General features: G+C 48.1%; 1 protein-coding gene across 3 annotated transcripts; it reads right to left on the reverse strand.

Annotated features, from left to right (window-relative positions):
* Positions 1 to 317: 317 nt before the first annotated feature.
* Positions 318 to 22,543, reverse strand: LOC141053716 (pleckstrin homology domain-containing family A member 7-like). 3 transcript variants are annotated; one of them, XM_073550753.1, is made up of 7 exons: positions 22,367 to 22,543; positions 22,084 to 22,284; positions 8,463 to 8,624; positions 5,856 to 5,989; positions 5,627 to 5,769; positions 1,483 to 1,586; positions 318 to 1,008 (listed from the first exon to the last, which is right to left on the reverse strand). In XM_073550753.1, exons 1-6 carry the CDS (start codon positions 22,526 to 22,528, stop codon positions 1,504 to 1,506), a joined length of 885 nt encoding a protein of 294 aa, XP_073406854.1. In that variant the 5' UTR covers positions 22,529 to 22,543; the 3' UTR covers positions 318 to 1,008; positions 1,483 to 1,503. The 3 variants fall into 3 exon arrangements, with proteins under 3 accessions (XP_073406854.1, XP_073406855.1, XP_073406856.1); XM_073550754.1 differs by lacking the exon at positions 1,483 to 1,586 and having other exon boundaries at positions 318 to 704; XM_073550755.1 differs by lacking the exon at positions 1,483 to 1,586.
* Positions 22,544 to 23,111: the final 568 nt, after the last annotated feature.

Genomic DNA, 23,111 nt, shown 5'->3' on the forward strand with positions numbered 1-23,111 from the left:
ATCCAAGGCTTCTCTCCTGGGCAGTAGGGGACCCTTTGCTGCAGATAACCGGCCTCCAGTTCTGTTGCTGCAGTGTAAAGAATGGAGGTTTTTTTTGGTTGGCAACACCTGGAGGGTGGGGGGCGGTGCTGGTGCTGACGTCAGGCTCACGTTGCACCCACCCCAATGGTGACTCCCGGAAGTGATGGGCAGACCCCTCCTCCCCTTTATTCTTATGGGGCAGGTGAAGGTAATGCAGTGTATGCCAGTGGGCAGTGAGGGGCACTGGCCGGATCCCATAGAGGGGTCTGCAGAGAGAAGTACGGATACAAACTGAGTGGTGGGTGTCAGCCGACAGCTCGTGACTGGCAGACGAGAAGCTTTATTGCATTTTCTTTATTCATGTCAATATATATATATATTTATAAATTCAAAAATAAAGAATCTAATTTGGCAAAATGTAATAAAAGTGGCGAGGACGGCGCCCTCTAGAGCCGGAGCCGGGTCTTACACATCCATCTCCGGACACTGAAAATACAAATCTCTACGAAAATCCTCAGTGAGAAACTTCAAACCACAGCAAACGGCGGCGTCCGGAGCCTCCGGGGAGGGAGCAGCCCTGGGTGATGACACGCAGGACACACGGTATGCTGGGACTTGTGGTGTGATCGCGGGGGCTCCAGGGTTATGATTCCATCATGATGTCATGTGGAAGAACGCAGGAACTGTCAGGAGTAGAAAGATCATCCAATGTAACAAGTGCTGGAGGAGCTCTGTGCCGCCTGCCGCCACTGCGCTGGAGCCGCGCCGCCTGCCGCTGTGTTAAGGCACTTGCTGTGCTCAAGTCCAGAGGACCCCACGCCCCGGTGGATGTGCGCTTCCCCTCTGACAACCCCAGTGTAATGCGCACGGACAGGAGGAAGCAGTGGTGGGACAGGCGGCGGGAGAGCGGTGGAAACAGACGTCAGCTCGGAGCAGGGCGAACACCGGTACAGCTGGCAACTGCTCAATGGTCGTACGCTGCGTGAGCTGAAAACAGAGCAAGGGACACAGTCAGTGACCAGAGGCGAGACGCCCCCTGCAGCACGACGGCAGCGCAGCGCTCCATGCAACCCGTCTAATGTGCGGATTAAAGGGGAAGTCCAGAAAGGAAAAGCTATACATTATGAAAATACCCTGTCCCTCCCCACACAGCCCCTTCCCAGGCAGGCCTCATGCTCGCCTCTCAGCACAGCCGTGTGTGCCGCGCCATCTACATACACATCACAACATGTCCATGCGGGAAAACACCGATCACGTCTGAGAGGAGGCAGCAGCTCCAGGAACGTCACGGGGTCGGTGCCTCTCACGGTCACGGAGTGCAGACCTTACAGGGTCAGCGCCTCTCACAGCGGGCGGATGGCACCACCGTCTGGTGCAGGATGGGTGGTGCTGGGGTTCGGACGGCGCTGGCGCTCGCTGATTCCTCTCTACATCACACACATTGTGCAGCATGCGCCACACCTCATCGTACGTCCGTGCTGGTCACACAATGGTGTAGTACATCCGACTGTGCAGGAGGGGAGCGGGAGGCCGGTGGGAGACGTACCCCAAGACCAGTGGTCCGGCTGCAAAGACCCACACAGAATTAGACAGTCAGAGTTTCATGGAGAACGACGGGCGAGAATCTGGAGGATTTGAACACAAGACCCCCACCCAAAACTACACCCATCTGTTCTCTGATGCATGAAGGTCAGGGACAAGTAAATACACAGCACTGAACTGGTTCTATCATACACCAGCAGAATAGTGAGCGCAGCTCTGGAGTATAATGCAGGATGTAACTCAGGATCAGTAATGTATGTACACAGTGACTGCACCAGCAGAATAGTGAGTGCAGCTCTGGGGTATAATACAGGATGTAACCCAGGATCAGTAATGTAATGTATGTACACAGTGACTGCACCAGCAGAATAGTAAGTGCAGCTCTGGAGTATAATGCAGAATGTAACTCAGGATCAGTAATGTAATGTGTGTACACAGTGACTGCACCAGCAGAATAGTGAGTGCAGCTCTGGGGTATAATACAGGATGTAACTCAGGATCAGTAATGTAATGTATGTACACAGTGACTGCACCAGCAGAATAGTGAGTGCAGCTCTGGGGTATAATACAGGATGTAACTCAGGATCAGTAATGTAATGTATGTACACAGTGACTGCACCAGCAGAATAGTGAGTGCAGCTCTGGAGTTTAATACAGGATGTAACTCAGGATCAGTAATGTATGTACACAGTGACTGCACCTGCAGAATAGTGAGTGCAGTTCTGGGGTATAATACAGGATGTAACTCAGGATCAGTAATGTAATGTGTGTACACAGTGACTGCACCAGCAGAATAGTGAGTGCAGCTCTGCAGTTTAATACAGGATGTAACTCAGGATCAGTAATGTATGTACACAGTGACTGCACCAGCAGAATAGTGAGTGCAGCTCTGGGGTATAATACAGGATGTAACTCAGGATCAGTAATGTAATGTGTGTACACAGTGACTGCACCAGCAGAATAGCGAGTGCAGCTCTGGGGTATAATACAGGATGTAACTCAGGATCAGTAATGTATGTACACAGCGACTGCACCAGCAGAATAGTGAGTGCAGCTCTGGGGTATAATACAGGATGTAACTCAGGATCAGTAATGTAATGTATGTACACAGTGACTGCACGAGCAGAATAGTGAGTGCAGCTCTGGGGTATAATACAGGATGTAACTCAGGATCAGTAATGTAATGTATGTACACAGTGACTGCACCAGCAGAATAGTGAGTGCAGCTCTGGGGTATAATACAGGATGTAACTCAGGATCAGTAATGTATGTACACAGTGACTGCACCAGCAGAATAGTGAGTGCAGCTCTGGGGTATAATACAGGATGTAACCCAGGATCAGTAATGTAATGTATGTACACAGTGACTGCACCAGCAGAATAGTAAGTGCAGCTCTGGAGTATAATACAGGAGGTAACTCTGGATCAGTAATGTAATGTATGTACACAGTGACTGCACCAGCAGAATAGTGAGTGCAGCTCTGGAGTATAATACAGGATGTAACTCAGGATCAGTAATGTAATGTATGTACACAGTGACTGCACCAGCAGAATAGTGAGTGCTGCTCTGGGGTATAATACAGGATGTAACTCAGGATCAGTAATGTAATGTATGTACACAGTGACTGCACCAGCAGAATAGTGAGTGCAGCTCTGGAGTATAATACAGGAGGTAACTCTGGATCAGTAATGTAATGTATGTACACAGTGACTGCACCAGCAGAATAGTGAGTGCAGCTCTGGGGTATAATACAGGATGTAACTTAGGATCAGTAATGAAATGTATCTACGCAGTGAATGCACCAGCAGAATAGTGAGTGCAGCTCTGGAGTATAATACAGGATGTAACTCAGGATCAGTAATGTAATGTATGTACACAGTGACTGCACCTGCAGAATAGTGAGTGCAGCTCTGGAGTATAATACAGGATGTAACTCAGGATCAGTAATGTAATGTATGTACACAGTGACTGCACCAGCAGAGTACTGAGTGCAGCTCTGGAGTATAATACAGGATGTAACCCAGGATCAGTAATGTAATGTATGTACACAGTGACTGCACCAGCAGAATAGTGAGTGCAGCTCTGGGGTATAATACAGGATGTAACCCAGGATCAGTAATGTAATGTATGTACACAGTGACTGCACCAGCAGAATAGTGAGTGCAGCTCTGCAGTATAATACAGGAGGTAACTCTGGATCAGTAATGTAATGTATGTACACAGTGACTGCACCAGCAGAATAGTGAGTGCAGCTCTGGAGTATAATACAGGATGTAACTCAGGATCAGTAATGTAATGTATGTACACAGTGACTGCACCAGCAGAATAGTGAGTGCTGCTCTGGGGTATAATACAGGATGTAACTCAGGATCAGTAATGTAATGTATGTACACAGTGACTGCACCAGCAGAATAGTGAGTGCAGCTCTGGAGTATAATACAGGAGGTAACTCTGGATCAGTAATGTAATGTATGTACACAGTGACTGCACCAGCAGAATAGTGAGTGCAGCTCTGGGGTATAATACAGGATGTAACTTAGGATGAGTAATGAAATGTATCTACGCAGTGAATGCACCAGCAGAATAGTGAGTGCAGCTCTGGAGTATAATACAGGATGTAACTCAGGATCAGTAATGTAATGTATGTACACAGTGACTGCACCTGCAGAATAGTGAGTGCAGCTCTGGAGTATAATACAGGATGTAACTCAGGATCAGTAATGTAATGTATGTACACAGTGACTGCACCAGCAGAGTACTGAGTGCAGCTCTGGAGTATAATACAGGATGTAACCCAGGATCAGTAATGTAATGTATGTACACAGTGACTGCACCAGCAGAATAGTGAGTGCAGCTCTGGAGTATAATACAGGATGTAACTCAGGATCAGTAATGTAATGTATGTACACAGTGACTGCACCAGCAGAATAGTGAGTGCAGCTCTGGGGTATAATACAGGATGTAACCCAGGATCAGTAATGTAATGTATGTACACAGTGACTGCACCAGCAGAATAGTGAGTGCAGCTCTGGAGTATAATACAGGAGGTAACTCTGGATCAGTAATGTAATGTATGTACACAGTGACTGCACCAGCAGAATAGTGAGTGCAGCTCTGGAGTATAATACAGGATGTAACTCAGGATCAGTAATGTAATGTGTGTACACAGTGACTGCACCAGCAGAATAGTGAGTGCAGCTCTGGGGTATAATACAGGATGTAACTCAGGATCAGTAATGTAATGTATGTACACAGTGACTGCACCAGCAAAATAGTGAGTGCAGCTCGGGTATAATACAGGATGTAACTCAGGAGCAGTAATGTAATGTATGTACACAGTGACTGCACCAGCAGAATAGTGAGTGCAGCTCTGGAGTATAATACAGAATGTAACTCAGGATCAGTAATGTATGTACACAGTGACTGCACCAGCAGAATAGTGAGTGCAGCTCAGGAGTATAATACAGGATATAACTCAGGATCAGTAATGTAATGTGTGTACACAGTGACTGCACCAGCAGAATAGTGAGTGCAGCTCTGGGGTATAATACAGGATGTAACTCAGGATCAGTAATGTAATGTGTGTACACAGTGACTGCACCAGCAGAATAGTGAGTGCAGCTCTGGAGTATAATACAGGAGGTAACTCAGGATCAGTAATATAATGTGTGTACACAGTGACTGCACCAGCAGAATAGCGAGTGCAGCTCTGGGGTATAATACAGGATGTAACTCAGGATCAGTAATGTATGTACACAGTGACTGCACCAGCAGAATAGTGAGTGCAGCTCTGGGGTATAATAAAGGATGTAACTCAGGATCAGTAATGTAATGTGTGTACACAGTGACTGCACCAGCAAAATAGTGAGTGCAGCTCTGGAGTATAATATAGGATGTAACTCAGGAGCAGTAATGTAATGTATGTACACAGTGACTGCACCAGCAGAATAGTGAGTGCAGCTCTGGAGTATAACACAGGATGTAACTCAGGAGCAGTAATGTAATGTATGTACACAGTGACTGCACCAGCAGAATAGTGAGTGCAGCTCTGCAGTATTTTACCTGCTACTTGTTTGCTGCGCTGTGAGGCCTCAGAAGCGAGGGCATATGAAATGGTGATCATCCTCTTCTGCTCTTGCATCTGTAGGTCGAGGTCTGATGGAGCCAATTCTTCTAGAAGTCCCACCGGCTGTAGGTTGTGGACACTGGGGAGGATGAGACATATCAGATGGAAGGAGCATGGACTAATCACGAGAAGTAAGGAAATGTAAGGAAGTCTTGTGACAATGACCTGGAGCGGGTCAGGATGTTCTTGATTTTCTCCGCCCTCCGGCATCTTGCCTCCTGCTCCTCTCTGCTCATCGGCTCCTCTGGATCTAAGTCTACGTATCTCTCTGGAATTTCCACCTTGTTTGGCGTCGACAACTGTGAACGAGAAAAGGACGAATGCATCGTCTGGTGACACAAAGCTTTTAGAATCATAGAATCATAGAATCGTAGAGTTGGAAGGGACCTCCTGGGCCATCTGGCCCAACCCCCTGCTCAGAGCAGGATTCGCTAAATCATCCCAGTCAGATGTCTGTCCAGCCTCTGTTTGAAGACTTCCATTGAAGGAGAACTCGCCACTTCTCGTGGCAGCCTGTTCCACTCATTGATCACTCTAACTGTCAAAAAGTTTTTTCTAATATCTAATCTGTGTCTCCTCCCATTCAGTTTCATCCCATTGCTTCTAGTCTTTCCTTGTGCAAATGAGAATAAAGTTGATCCTTCTACAATGTGACAGCCCTTTAGATATTTGTAGACAGCTATTAAGTCTCCTCTCAGTCTTCTCTTTTGCAAACTAAACATTCCCAAATCCTGCAACCTTTCCTCTTAAGACAGGGTTTGCAGACCGGTCATCATTCTGGTCGCTCTTTTCTGAACTTCCTCCAGTTTGTTGATGTCTTTTTTAAAATGTGGTGCCCAAAACTGGACACAATATTCCAGATGAGGTCTGACCAAAGAGGAGTAGAGGGCAATAATGACTTCATGTGATCTAGATTGTATGCTTCTGTTAGTACATCCTAGAATTGCATTTGCCTTTTTTGCTGCTGCATCACACTGTTGACTCATATTCAGTCTGTGATCTATTAGTATACCCAAGTCTTTTTCACATGTGCTGTCACTTAGCCCTATTCCTCCCATTCTGTATATGTTTTTTCCATTTTTATTGCCCAGATGTAGTACTTTTCATTTCTCCCTGTTAAAAACCATTCTGTTAGTTGCTGCCCACTTCTCCAGTTTATTTATATCTTTTTGAATCCTCTCTCTCTCTTCTCTAGTATTAGCTATCCCTCCTAGCTTTGTGTCATCAGCAAATTTAATCAGTTTACCCTCAATTCCTTCATCTAAATCGTTGATAAAGATGTTGAACAATACAGGGCCCAGGACAGAGCCCTGTGGTACCCCACTTGAGACATTCTTCCAACTGGATGTGCAGCCATTTACGACCACTCTTTGGGTCCGATCACTAAGCCAGTTATGAATCCACCTAACAGTTGCCTTGTTTAGCGAGCATGGCAGCTAGATCAGCACTCTCGGCATTCAGGCGTCAGCTGCGTGCCACTCACAAGACACCCACCTGCGCCACTTGCATGATGCCCACCCATGCCACTCGCATGATGCCTGCGCCACTTGTATGATGCCCACCCATGCCACCCGCCTGCGCCACTTGCATGATGCCCCCCATGCCACTCGCATGATGCCTTCGCCACTTGTATGATGCCCACCCATGCCACTCGTATGACACCCACCTGCGCCACTTGTATGATGCCCACCCATGCCACTCGTATGAGACCCGCCTGCGCCACTCGCATGATGCCCACCCATGCCACTCGCATGATGCCCACCCATGCCACTCGCATGATGCCCACCCATGCCACTCGCATGATGCCTGCGCCACTTGTATGATGCCCACCCATGCCACTCGTATGACACCCGCCTGCGCCACTTGCATGATGCCCCCCATGCCACTCGCATGATGCCTGCGCCACTTGTATGATGCCCACCCATGCCACTCGCATGACACCCGCCTGCGCCACTTGCATGATGCCCCCCATGCCACTCGCATGATGCCTGCGCCACTTGTATGATGCCCACCCATGCCACTCGTATGACACCCGCCTGCGCCACTTGTATGATACCCACCCATGCCACTTGTATGAGACCCGCCTGCGCCACTCGCATGATGCCCACCCATGCCACTCGCATGATGCCCACCCATGCCACTCGCATGATGCCCACCCATGCCACTCGCATGATGCCTGCGCCACTTGTATGATGCCCGCCCGTGCCACTCACAAGACACCCGTCTGCACCACTGGTATGATGCCCCCCCATGCCACTCGCAAGACACCCGCCTGCGCCACTTGTATGATGCCCACCCATGCCACTCGCATGATGCCTGCGCCACTTGTATGATGCCCGCCCGTGCCACTCGCATGATGCCTGCGCCACTTGTATGATGCCCGCCCGTGCCACTCGCATGATGCCTGCGCCACTTGTATGATGCCCGCCCTTGCCACTCGCATGATGCCTGCGCCACTTGTATGATGCCCGCCCGTGCCACTCGCATGATGCCTGCGCCACTTGTATGATGCCCGCCCGTGCCACTCGCATGTCACCTACACGTCACCGGTCTGATTTTTTTTTTACCAGGAAAAAGATGACTATTGCAATGAGGTGAGGGGTCGCATGTTGTCCTGGGAAACAACCACTGGATGGCGATATTTTCCTGCGGATGGGACAGCCATCAGTCCTGTGCAGAACACTGTGCACCATCAGACGGTGCAGCAGAGGAAGGGCAGAATCCTGCACTCCAGACCTCCCCCCGTCCTCCGCAGCTAGGGGGATCACTTACCTCTTTGCTGATGTCCAGATCGTAGTCCTGGGGCTCCAGGTCCAGCTCGGTGACGTGAATGGCCCTAGCGTGCACCCATTCTTGATCTTCCTTCTCTCGGTCCTCCACGTCACGCGCTGCCTTCTCTAGTAGCTGGAAATCAAAGTCCTGCTCTCGTTTCCACTGATAACGGACAGAAAACGCGTTAATCATCTGCCCGTTCTGAACAGCCATCTGCAGTCACCAGCACCGCACGTCCGCAGGACACCTCCGACCGAGCAGTCAGCGCCTGCAGAGCGGTCAGTGGGGTTGTCACTCATCTCTGCTGCATGTACCAGTAAGGGGTACAGCCATGGGGGGCGCAGATGGACGCTGACAACTCCTATGGAAACCGGCCTGGGAGAGAGACAGAACTCCAAAATGTCTCGAGGGAAGAGGGCGACAGCACCGGATCCGGGGGATGCAGCACCGGGCTAGAGATCCCATACCGTCCTCCGGCACGCTGCAGCCTCCCTCCAACCTTCTCCCTCCTCGTCTTGGCCTCTAATCAGTTAGAGAATATATATATTTTTTTTTTTAAAGATAAGGAAATGAAAGTCAGGAAATTATTTTCCAAATCCTAACAAAATTATAAAATCCCATCGAGCGAAGGGGTAAAGACAGCAATCCTGAGGGGGCAGATAATGGGGGAAGGGTACCAAACCCAACGGTATTGCATTGTGGACACGTGTCTGTGTATATGTATACAGTTTGTATGTACAGTTGTGGCCAAAAGTATTGACACCCCTGCAATTCTGTCAGATAATACTCAGTTTCTTCCTGAAAATGATTGCAAACACAAATTCTTTGTTATTATCTTCATTTAATTTGTCTTAAATGAAAAAACACAAAGAATTGTCCTAAAGCCAAATTGGATATAATTCCACACCAAACATAAAAAAGAGGGTGGACAAAAGTATTGGCACTGTTGGAAAAATCATGTGATGCTTCTCTAATTTGTGTAATTAACAGCACCTATAACTTACCTGTGGCACCTAACAGGTGTTGGCAATAACTAAATCACACTTGCAGCCAGTTGACATGGATTAAAGTTGACTCAACCTCTGTCCTGTGTCCTTGTGTGTACCACATTGAGCACGGAGAAAAGAAAGAAGACCAAAGAACTGTCTGAGGACTTGAGAAACCAAATTGTGAGGAAGCATGAGCAATCTCAAGGCTACAAGTCCATCTCCAAAGACCTGAATGTTCCTGTGTCTACCGTGCGCAGTGTCACCAAGAAGTGTAAAGCCCATGGCACTGTGGCTAACCTCCCTAGATGTGGACGGAAAAGAAAAATTGACAAGAGATTTCAACGCAAGATTGTGCAGATGTTGGATAAAGAACCTCGACTAACATCCAAACAAGTTCAAGCTGCCCTGCAGTCCGAGGGTACAACAAGGTCAACCCGTACTATCCGTCGGCGTCTGAATGAAAAGGGACTGTATTGTAGGAGACCCAGGAAGACCCTACTTCTTACCCCGAGACATAAAAAAGCCAGGCTGGAGTTTGCCAAAACTTACCTGAAAAAGCCTAAAACGTTTTGGAAGAATGTTCTCTGGTCAGATGAGACAAAAGTAGAGCTTTTTGGACAATGGGTCTTCCAGCAGGACAATGACCCAAAACACACTTCAAAAAGCACTAGAAAATGGTTTGAGAGAAAGCACTGGAGACTTCTAAGGTGGCCAGCAATGAGTCCAGACCTGAATCCCATAGAACACCTGTGGAGAGATCTAAAAATGGCAGTTTGGAGAAGGCACCCTTCTAATATCAGGGACCTGGAGCAGTTTGCCAAAGAAGAATGGTCTAAAATTCCAGCAGAGCATTGTAAGAAACTCATTGATGGTTACCGGAAGCGGTTGGTCGCAGTTATTTTGGCTAAAGGTTGTGCAACCAAGTATTAGGCTGAGGGTGCCAATACTTTTGTCTGGCCCATTTTTGGAGTTTTGTGTGAAATGATCAATGTTTTGCTTTTTCCTTCATTCTCTTTTGTGTTTTTTCATTTAAGACAAATTAAATGAAGAGAATAATACCAAAGAATTTGTGTTTGCAATCATTTTCAGGAATAACTGAGTATTATCTGACAGAATTGCAGGGGTGTCAATACTATTGGCCACAACTGTATGTATACAGTGTGTAGTGTACGTGTATACAGTGTGTGCATATGTATCGTGTGATTGTATCTATACAGTGTGTGTAGTGTGTGTATACAGTAGGTGTGTGTATAGTCTGTATGTATATAGTGTGCGTTTATACAGTATGTGTGTCTATATACAGTGTGTGCGTATATCTATCTATATTTATGTCTGTGTGTAGGGTGTATAACATACAGCAGGTGAAATAAGGATTGGACTCGCCACCAATGTCCTCAGTAAATCTATTGGTAAAGATGCTATTGACATGAAATTCTCCCCAAATGTTGGGAATGACCCGTCCAATCCACACAGGACAGAAATCACCAGAAAATCCATAAATTATATGGAATAATGAGAGATGACGCAGGGTAAAGTACTGAACATATGAAGAAAGAGAGGAGCACAAAGCCCTGGAAAGTCCTGACACCGGCCGAGATCTATCAGTGATTAGGAAGCAATCCTGCCACTTAGTGACCAATAATATCAGCTGGGTAACCCGATGCCGATAAAAAGGGGTCTCATAACCAAGGTGCCACACTCGTGATGTGGAAAACCAGTGAGTGGTCTCAAGACCTTCACAACCTTATTGCTGCAAAACATCCTGATGGCATTGGTTACAGAGGAATTTCAAAACTATTGAAGTCTCCAGTGAGCGCGGCTGGGGCCATGATCACAAAATTGGAAAGAACATAATTTCACCATAAACAGGTCATGACCAGGTGCTCCCCGCAACATTTCACCATAACCCGGTCAAGATCAGGAGCTCCCCGCAACATTTCACCATAACCCGGCCAAGATCAGGAGCTCCCCGCAACATTTCACCATAAACCAGCCTTGACCAGGTGCTCCCCACAAAGATTTCACCATAAACCAGCCTTGACCAGGTGCTCCCCGCAAAGATTTCACCATAAACTGGCTAGAACCAGGTGCTCCTCACAAAGATTTCACCATAAACCAGCCTTGACCAGGTGCTCCCTGCAAAGATTTCACTATAAACTGGCTAGAACCAGGTGCTCCTCACAAAGATTTCACCATAAACCAGCCTTAACCAGGTGCTCCCCACAAAGATTTCACCATAAACTGGCTAGAACCAGGTGCTCCCCACAAAGATTTCACCATAAACCAGCCTTGACCAGGTGCTCCCCGCAAAGATTTCACCATAAACTGGCCAGAACCAGGTGCTCCCCCCAAGACTGCATCAAACAGGTCATGACCAGATGCTCCCAGCAACATTTCACCATAAACCAGCCTTGACCAGGTGCTCCCCACAAAGATTTCACCATAAACCAGCCTTGACCAGGTGCTCCCCGCAAAGATTTCACCATAAACTGGCTAGAACCAGGTGCTCCTCACAAAGATTTCACCATAAACCAGCCTTGACCAGGTGCTCCCCGCAAAGATTTCACCACAAACTGGCTAGAACCAGGTGCTCCCCGCAACATTTCACCATAAACCAGCCTTGACCAGGTGCTCCCCACAAAGATTTCACCATAAACCAGCCTTGACCAGGTGCTCGCCGCAAAGATTTCACCATAAATTGGCTAGAACCAGGTGCTCCTCACAAAGATTTCACCATAAACCAGCCTTGACCAGGTGCTCCCTGCAAAGATTTCACCATAAACTGGCTAGAACCAGGTGCTCCTCACAAAGATTTCACCATAAACCAGCCTTGACCAGGTGCTCCCCGCAAAGATTTCACCACAAACTGGCTAGAACCAGGTGCTCCCGGCAACATTTCACCATAAACCAGCCTTGACCAGGTGCTCCCCGCAAAGATTTCACCATAAACCAGCCTTGACCAGGTGCTCCCCGCAAAGATTTCACCATAAAGCAGCCTTGACCAGGTGCTCCCCGCAAAGATTTCACCATAAACTGGCTAGAACCAGGTGCTCCCTGCAACATTTCACCATAAACCAGCCTTAACCAGGTGCTCCCCGCAAAGATTTCACCATAAACTGGCCAGAACCAGGTGCTCCCCCCAAGACTGCATCATAAACAGGTCATGACCAGATGCTCCCCGCAACATTTCACCATAAACCAGCCTTGACCAGGTGCTCCCCACAAAGATTTCACCATAAACCAGTCTTGACCAGGTGCTCCCCGCAAAGATTTCACCATAAACTGGCTAGAACCAGGTGCTCCCCACAAAGATTTCACCATAAACCAGCCTTGACCATGTGCTCCCCGCAAAGATTTCACCATAAACTGGCTAGAACCAGGTGCTCCTCACAAAGATTTCACCATAAACCAGCCTTGACCAGGTGCTCCCCGCAAAGATTTCACCACAAACTGGCTAGAACCAGGTGCTCCCCACAAAGATATCACCATAAACCAACTTTGACTAGGTGCTCCCCGCAAAGATTTCACCATAAACTGGCCAGGACCAGGTGCTCCCCACAAGGTTTCAGACAGATAAGTTAAAATAATTATCAGAGGAGTTGTCCAAGAGCCAAGGACCTCGTGTGGAGAGCTACAGAAAGACCTGAAATCAGCAGGAACAAAAACTGATAAGTAAAACACACAATCTCCATGGAACATATGCACGCTCACCACGCAACCTCCATAGCCTGTATGCATGCTCACCACGCAACCTCGATGGTCTGTATGCATGCTCACCATGCAACCTCCATGGCCTGTATGCACGCTCACCACACAACTTCCATGGCCTATAGGCATGCTCATCACACAACCTCCATGGCCTGTATGCACGATCACAACCTCCATGGCCTGTATGCACGCTCACCACACAACCTCCATGGCCTGTATGCATGCTCACCACACAACCTCCATAACCTGTATGCACGCTCACCACCCAACCTCCATAGCCTGTATGCACGCTCACCACACAACCTCCATGGCCTGTATGCACGCTCACCACACAACCTCCATGGCATGTATGCACGCTCACCAACAAACCTCCATAGCCTGTATGCACGCTCACCACACAACCTCCATGGCCTGTATGCACTCACCACACAACCTCCATGGCCTGTATGCATGCTCACACAATCTCCATAGCCTCTATGCACGCTCACCACACAACCTCCATGGCCTGTATGCATGCTCACCACACAACCTCCATGGCATGTATGCACGCTCACCACCAAACCTCCATAGCCTGTATGCACGCTCACCACACAACCTCCATGGCCTGTATGCACTCTCACCACACAACCTCCATGGCCTGTATGCATGCTCACACAATCTCCATAGCCTGTATGCACGCTCACCACACAACCTCCATGGCCTGTATGCATGCTCACCACACAACCTCCATAACCTGTATGCACGCTCACCACCCAACCTCCATAGCCTGTATGCACGCTCACCACACAACCTCCATGGCCTGTATGCACGCTCACCACACAACCTCCATGGCATGTATGCACGCTCACCACCAAACCTCCATAGCCTGTATGCACGCTCACCACACAACCTCCATGGCCTGTATGCACTCTCACCACACAACCTCCATGGCCTGTATGCATGCTCACACAATCTCCATAGCCTGTATGCACGATCACCACACAACCTCCATGGCCTGTATGCACGATCACCACACAACCTCCATGGCCTGTATGCACGCTCACCACACAACCTCCATAGCCTGTATGCACGCTCACCACACAACCTCCATGGCCTGTATGCATGCTCACCACACAATCTCAATAGCCTGTATGCACGCTCACCACACAACCTCCATAGCCTGTATGCACGCTGACCACACAACCTCCGTGGCCTGTATGCACGCTGACCACACAACCTCCATGGCCTGTATGCACGATCACCACACAACCTCCATGGCCTGTATGCACTCTCACCACACAACCTCCATGGCCTGTATGCATGCTCACACAATCTCCATAGCCTGTATGCACGCTCACCACACAACCTCCATGGCCTGTATGCATGCTGACCATGCAAGACTTAATTGAACAAAAAAAAACTATGTTCAAGCCATTTAGACAAGCCTGAGAAATACTGGGAGCATATAGTCTGGTCAGATGAAATGAAGATTGAACTCTTTGGATGCCATAATATACACACCATGTTTGGAGGCCAAAAGGCACAGCATATCTCTCCAACAACACCGCACAACAGTGAGGTGTGGAGATGGGAACATCATGGTGTGTGGATGGTTTTCAGCATATGACATTGGTAAACTTCATATAATTGATGGAAGGATGAATGTCAAATGTACGAGCTATTCTTGATAATCTGTCATCTACCAGATTGATGAACATGAAACGAGGGAGGTCATGTAAGCCAGATGATGATCCCAACACGGCCAAGTAAACTCTTGTGTGGATTCAGAGAAAGAAAAGAAATCTGCTAGAACGGGCCAGCCGATCACCGGACCCGAGTCCAAGAGAAAATGTATGGAAGGAACTAAAGCTCAGAGATCATAGAAGGAGCCACGAAAGATTCAGGATGTGACGAGTGTTTATGTGGAAGAATGAGCCAACATCCCTCCTGAGCAATGCCTGCGACTAGTTTCTCCATACAGGAAGAGTCTGGAAGCTTCATTGTCAACAACAAAGGCTTTTGTATCAAATACTACATTGCAGTAACGTGTTCAGTACTTTACCCTGCACCATCTCTCATTATTCCACATCATTTATGGACATCATGGTGATTTCTGTCCTGTGTGGATTGGACGGGTCGTCCCCGACATCTGGGGAGAATTTCATGACGATAGCACCTTTACCAATAGATGTACTGAGAACATTGGTGACGAGTCCAATCCTTATTTCACCCGCTGCATGTGCATGTACAAGTGCAGTCTGCATGTACATGTAGTGTGTACACAGGGAGCGACCTGTCAATCAGCTGTGCTGGGAGGAGCCGGCCAGGCCGCATCGGAGAGTCTAGAGCGTGTTTCAGGGATGTCGTACATGGCTGCCGTCGCGCTCTCAGCCTCCCTGCATCTAATGGCAGGTTCCCCTTAGGCACAGATTGTTCCCTTCCAGGTCCCATCATTCATCAGTTTGCGCCTCCTGGCAGCGATCGCCACCTCCCGCCATACTCCTGGCACCAGGCTGCATTCTGAGCCAACAGAAAAGATTGTAAGAAGCGTCTGAGGTTTCCAGTTTATTGTGTTCTCTTGTAGACATACAGTAAAAAGCACCAAGCTCATATTAACATCGTCTCCAAAAGGATCCGAGAACGTTAAAGACAAGTAGCAAAGATACAGAAGAATAAAAAAGGTTACAGTATCCGGAAGTGCTGCCCACATCATAGAATGGAGGATGGGAGTTATTGCTCTGGAGCGAGAGTGGAATGAAGAAGAATGAGACTGCAGAGAGCGCTACAACCGCTGCACCGCACCCTTACATCCAAGACATTCTTACTATGTCTTTTCAGACTTCACATCAATTATTATCAGTATTATAGGGAATCTGTCCGCAGGACTTGGCTATTTAATCTGACATCAGCATAAGGGAGGGGCAGAGTCCATGACTCCAGCCATATGTCACTTACTGGGCTGTGTGCAGCTGTTTCAATAAAAAAAGTCTTTTATCAGCAGGAGATTATCACTACAGGACTAGATGTCTCGTGCCTCCTGGTCCTCCTGCTCTGTGTAACCCCGACAAAGAAAGCTGCCAATCAGTGGTGTGAGAGGGATTCTGCACATCTCTGCAATTAAGCACTGCTGCATCGACAGCAGAGAAAGCAGTGAATGTTTCAAAACGACAGCAGGCAGCCCAGTCATACAAATCACTGGAATCAGGGACTCTGCCCCTACAATTATGCTGCGGTCACATTCCTTACAAAAATGCTGACAGATTTACATTTAATTAAAGGAGTTGGTGACATCACTGACAATGCCTCCTATCCATCACCAGAGATCAGCGGTGACATCACTGAGAATGCCTCCTATCCATCACCAGAGATCAGCAGTGATATCACTGAGAATGCCTCCTATCCATCACCAGAGATCAGAGGTGACATCACTGAGAATGTCTCCTATCCATCACCAGAGATCAGCGGTGACATCACTGAGAATGCCTCCTATCCATCACCAGAGATCAGCAGTGATATCACTGAGAATGCCTCCTATCCATCACTAGAGATCAGAGGTGACATCACTGAGAATGTCTCCTATCCATCACCAGAGATCAGCAGTGATATCACTGAGAATGCCTCCTATCCATCACCAGAGATCAGAGGTGACATCACTGAGAATGTCTCCTATCCATCATCAGAGATCAGAGGTGACATAACTGAGAATGCCTCCTATCCATCACCAGAGATCAGAGGTGACATCACTGAGAATGTCTCCTATCCATCACCAGAGATCAGAGGTGACATCACTGAGAATGTCTCCTATCCATCACCAGAGATGACATCACTGAGAATGCCTCCTATCCATCACTACAGATCAGAGGTGACATCACTGAGAATGTCTGCTATCCATCATCAGAGATCAGAGGTGACATAACTGAGAATGCCTCCTATCCATCATCAGAGATCAGAGGTGACATAACTGAGAATGCCTCCTATCCATCACCAGAGAACAGCGGTGACATCACTGAGAATGCCTCCTATCCATCACTAGAGATCAGAGGTGACATCACTGAGAATGTCTCCTATCCATCACCAGAGATCAGAGGTGACATCACTGAGAATGTCTCCTATCCATCACCAGAGATGACATCACTGAGAATGCCTCCTATCCATCACTACAGATCAGAGGTGACATCACTGAGAATGTCTGCTATCCATCACCAGAGATCAGAGGTGCCATCACTGAGAATGCCTCCTATCCATCACTAGAGATCAGAGGTGACATCACTGAGAATGCCTCATATCCATCACTAGAGATCAGAGGTGACATCACTGAGAATGCCTCCTATCCATCACCAGAGATCAGAGGTGACATCACTGAGAATGTCTCCTATCCATCACCAGAGATCAGCGGTGACATCACTGAGAATGTCTCCTATCCATCACCAGAGATCAGCGGTGACATCACTGAGAATGTCTCCTATCCATCACTAGAGATCAGAGGTGACATCACTGAGAATGCCTCCTACCCATCACCAGAGATCAGCGGTGACATCACTGAGAATGCCTCCTATCCATCACTAGAGATCAGAGGTGACATCACTGAGAATGCCTCCTATCCATCACTAGAGATCAGAGGTGACATCACTGAGAATGCCTCCTATCCATCACTAGAGATCAGAGGTGACATCACTGAGAATGTCTCCTATCCATCACTAGAGATCAGAGGTGACATCACTGAGAATGCCTCCTATCCATCACTAGAGATCAGAGGTGACATCACTGAGAATGCCTCCTATCCATCACTACAGATCAGAGGTGACATCACTAAGAATGTCTCCTATCCATCACCAGAGATCAGAGGTGACATCACTGAGAATGTCTCCTATCCATCACTAGAGATCAGAGGTGACATCACTGAGAATGTCTCCTATCCATCACTAGAGATCAGAGGTGACATCACTGAGAATGCCTCCTATCCATCACCAGAGATCAGCGGTGACATCACTGAGAATGCCTCCTATCCATCACTAGAGATCAGAGGTGACATCACTGAGAATGCCTCCTATCCATCACTAGAGATCAGAGGTGACATCACTGAGAATGCCTCCTATCCATCACTAGAGATCAGAGGTGACATCACTGAGAATGTCTCCTATCCATCACTAGAGATCAGAGGTGACATCACTGAGAATGTCTCCTATCCATCACTAGAGATCAGAGGTGACATCACTGAGAATGTCTCCTATCCATCACCAGAGATCAGAGGTGACATCACTGAGAATGCCTCCTATCCATCACTAGAGATCAGAGGTGACATCACTGAGAATGTCTCCTATCCATCACTAGAGATCAGCGGTGACATCACTGAGAATGCCTCCTATCCATCACCAGAGATCAGAGGTGACATCACTGAGAATGCCTCCTATCCATCACCAGAGATCAGAGGTGACATCACTGAGAATGTCTCCTATCCATCACTAGAGATCAGCGGTGACATCACTGAGAATGCCTCCTATCCATCACTAGAGATCAGCGGTGACATCACTGAGAATGCCTCCTATCCATCACTAGAGGTCAGAGGTGACATCACTGAGAATGTCTCCTATCGATCACTAGAGATCAGCGGTGACATCACTGAGAATGCCTCCTATCGATCACTAGAGATCAGCGGTGACATCACTGAGAATGCCTCCTATCCATCACTAGAGATCAGAGGTGACATCACTGAGAATGTCTCCTATCCATCACCAGAGATCAGAGGTGACATCACTGAGAATGCCTCCTATCCATCACTAGAGATCAGAGGTGACATAACTGAGAATGCCTCCTATCCATCACTAGAGATCAGAGGTGACATCACTGAGAATGTCTCCTATTCATCACCAGAGATCAGAGGTGAGATCACTGAGAATGCCTCCTATCCATCACTAGAGATCAGAGGTGACATCACTGAGAATGCCTCCTATCCATCACTAGAGATCAGAGGTGACATCACTGAGAATGCCTCCTATCCATCACTAGAGATCAGAGGTGACATCACCGAGAATACCTCCTATCCATCACTAGAGATCAGAGGTGACATCACCGAGAATACCTCCTATCCATCACCAGAGATCAGAGGTGACATCACCGAGAATGCCTCCTATCCATCACCAGAGATCAGAGGTGACATCACCGAGAATGTCTCCTATCCATCACCAGAGATCAGAGGTGACATCACCGAGAATGCCTCCTATCCATCACTAGAGATCAGAGGTGACATCACTGAGAATGTCTCCTATCCATCACTACAGATCAGCGGTGACATCACTGAGAATGCCTCCTATCCATCATTAGAGATCAGAGGTGACATCACTGAGAATGTCTCCTATTCATCACCAGAGATCAGCGGTGACATCACTGAGAATGTCTCCTATCCATCACTAGAGATCAGCGGTGACATCAGTGAGAATGTCTCCTATCCATCATTAGAGATCAGAGGTGACATCACTGAGAATGCCTCCTATCCATCACCAGAGATCAGAGGTGACATCACTGAGAATGTCTCCTATCCATCATTAGAGATCAGAGGTGACATCACTGAGAATGCCTCCTATTCATCACCAGAGATCAGAGGTGAGATCACTGAGAATGCCTCCTATACATCACTAGAGATCAGAGGTGACATCACTGAGAATGCCTCCTATCCATCACTAGAGATCAGCGGTGACATCACTGAGAATGCCTCCTATCCATCACAAGAGATCAGAGATGACATCACTGAGAATGTCTCCTATCCATCACCAGAGATCAGCGGTGACATCACTGAGAATGTCTCCTATCCATCATTAGAGATCAGAGGTGACATCACTGAGAATGCCTCCTATCCATCATTAGAGATCAGAGGTGACATCACTGAGAATGTCTCCTATCCATCATTAGAGATCAGAGGTGACATCACTGAGAATGCCTCCTATCCATCACTAGAGATCAGAGGTGACATCACTGAGAATGCCTCCTATCCATCACTAGAGATCAGCAGTGACATCACTGAGAATGCCTCCTATTCATCACCAGAGATCAGAGGTGAGATCACTGAGAATGCCTCCTATCCATCACTAGAGATCAGAGATGACATCACTGAGAATGTCTCCTATCCATCATTAGAGATCAGAGGTGACATCACTGAGAATGCCTCCTATCCATCATTAGAGATCAGAGGTGACATCACTGAGAATGTCTCCTATCCATCATTAGAGATCAGAGGTGACATCACTGAGAATGTCTCCTATTCATCACCAGAGATCAGAGGTGAGATCACTGAGAATGCCTCCTATCCATCACTAGAGATCAGAGGTGACATCACTGAGAATGTCTCCTATCCATCATTAGAGATCAGAGGTGTCATCACTGAGAATGCCTCCTATTCATCACCAGAGATCAGAGGTGAGATCACTGAGAATGTCTCCTATCCATCACCAGAGATCAGAGGTGAGATCACTGAGAATGTCTCCTATTCATCACCAGAGATCAGAGGTGACATCACTGAGAATGCCTCCTATTCATCACCAGAGATCAGAGGTGAGATCACTGAGAATGCCTCCTATCCATCACTAGAGATCAGAGGTGACATCACTGAGAATGTCTCCTATCCATCATTAGAGATCAGAGGTGTCATCACTGAGAATGCCTCCTATTCATCACCAGAGATCAGAGGTGAGATCACTGAGAATGTCTCCTATCCATCACCAGAGATCAGAGGTGAGATCACTGAGAATGTCTCCTATTCATCACCAGAGATCAGAGGTGACATCACTGAGAATGCCTCCAATACATCACCAGAGATCAGAGGTGAGATCACTGAGAATGCCTCCTATACATCACTAGAGATCAGAGGTGACATCACTGAGAATGTCTCCTATCCATCATTAGAGATCAGAGGTGTCATCACTGAGAATGCCTCCTATTCATCACCAGAGATCAGAGGTGACATCACTGAGAATGCCTCCTATTCATCACCAGAGATCAGAGGTGAGATCACTGAGAATGCCTCCTATACATCACTAGAGATCAGAGGTGACATCACTGAGAATGTCTCCTATCCATCATTAGAGATCAGAGGTGTCATCACTGAGAATGCCTCCTATTCATCACCAGAGATCAGAGGTGAGATCACTGAGAATGCCTCCTATCCATCACTAGAGATCAGCGGTGACATCACTGAGAATGCCTCCTATACATCACTAGAGATCAGAGGTGACATCACTGAGAATGCCTCCTATCCATCTCTAGAGATTAGCGGCACCAGCACCCTTGAGGCCAATTTTTGGAAGCGGTCGGTGTTTTCCCCTCGTCTGTGTTGCGGCAGGGGTAGGTGCCCAGACTAGCGGCTTTTATTGATATAGTTGCCCCCTGTCCTGGGGCCACAGCTGGATGGTAGATGGGACTTTTCGACAAGACAAGCAGCTGATGAGGCGCATGTGATTGGTGCGGAGCCGCAGCCTGGCGGAGATGAGTATGGCGGTTAGTCGGGTCTGCAGAAAGATTAATGCGTTCAATGTAACAGAGGCAGCAAGATGATGAATGGCGCTGGAACAGCGGGTGATGGGTTAGAGGCAGCGATGACAGATCAGAGTTGGGGTCCTGCACAGCAGCCTGGGAATACGAGCCCCTGATTGCCTGTGTCGTCCGGTTGTGCTGAAGCGAGAGGCGCTAACCTATATAGTACGAGTCTAGGAGCGTGCAGAGGCCTCGGGGTCTTGTGCTTGTTACCTAGGAGCAAATGAGTGGAGACACTTCTACCATGAGGCTCCGCAGACGTCTAGACTATGAGGTTACACGGTGCTCGAGAGCGGCAGCCATTAATCCCTGCAGCTAAGGAAGCAATGATTCTACCTGGAGAGGAGCCATAACCTGGTGTACCATGCACACAGCGCCGCGTAAAGACTACAAGTCACAGGATGCTCCTGCCGCTAACATACTGAGCTGAGGTCCGCAGACAGGGGCCGGGAGGGCGGTCTGACCGTCACCGCCGACTTCTCTCCTTGGCTGAGTGTTCTCTTGCGCTCGCGGACTAAGGCCTTTTGGTGCCGCTTCATGCGCTGCAGCTGCTCCTCTGCGCTCATTTTACCACTTTGGTAGTCGACGGAGTAAAGACGCTCAAAGGCACTGCGTGGTCTGTCCTGTTATAGAAAACAGAGGGTCACTGCACGAGAAAAGACCCCGGGGCAGCAGGGGAGCAGAGGCCATCTCTTCCCCAGGTACCTTAGAACCGTCGGTGGTGGTGGACCCCCTCCTCAACGTGACGTACGATGCCACGGACGATGACGATTGAGCCAGCCTGGACGTCGACCCCGACAAACCTGAGGAAAACAGAATGTGACCCTGGGCTATGGAGACAGCTGATGAAAGGAGTGGGGGGCACATGTGCAGCACTGCTGATGGGCTCAAGCTGAGACACTAGCGGACCACCCACCTCACATTGTGGGGTTATAGTCAGACTCGGCAGGTATGGGGGCACATGTGCAGCACTGCTGAGGGGCACAAGCTGAGACACCAGCAGACCACTCACCTCACATTGTTGGTGTGAGATATGGGAAAATGATATCTAATTGATATCTGATGGAATTCTCTATCAGATACAGTTTGGGCCAAAATACTTGCTCGCAAACTCAGCCCCCACCCTTGGCATTCCCCTAGGCCAATGTTTTTTTTTAAATTAGCTCGAGCAAATAGGCCTTTGAAACTCTACCCCAGGGTAGGGGGGGCATAGACTCTGTGTCCCCAGAAATTATCACAGGGTTGTGAACTCTTGTGCAGTTTCCAGCCATCTGGCTTCCTTTGTTTGACTCAGGCTGCCATGCAGACATTGTGGTACCACAGTTCCCAGGTTCCCAGCACAAGGCCCAGATATTGAAAATGACCTATAATAACAAAACGCAGTATCTCTGAACCTAGCTGAGCACATAATTGGAATCTGCATTCCGTTCCCCACAAACCATGCAGCCAG

The sequence above is a fragment of the Dendrobates tinctorius genome, unplaced genomic scaffold (assembly GCF_039654945.1).
Source record: "Dendrobates tinctorius isolate UK_male_01 unplaced genomic scaffold, ASM3965494v1 ptg000168l, whole genome shotgun sequence".
NCBI classification, from domain to species: domain Eukaryota; kingdom Metazoa; phylum Chordata; class Amphibia; order Anura; family Dendrobatidae; genus Dendrobates; species Dendrobates tinctorius.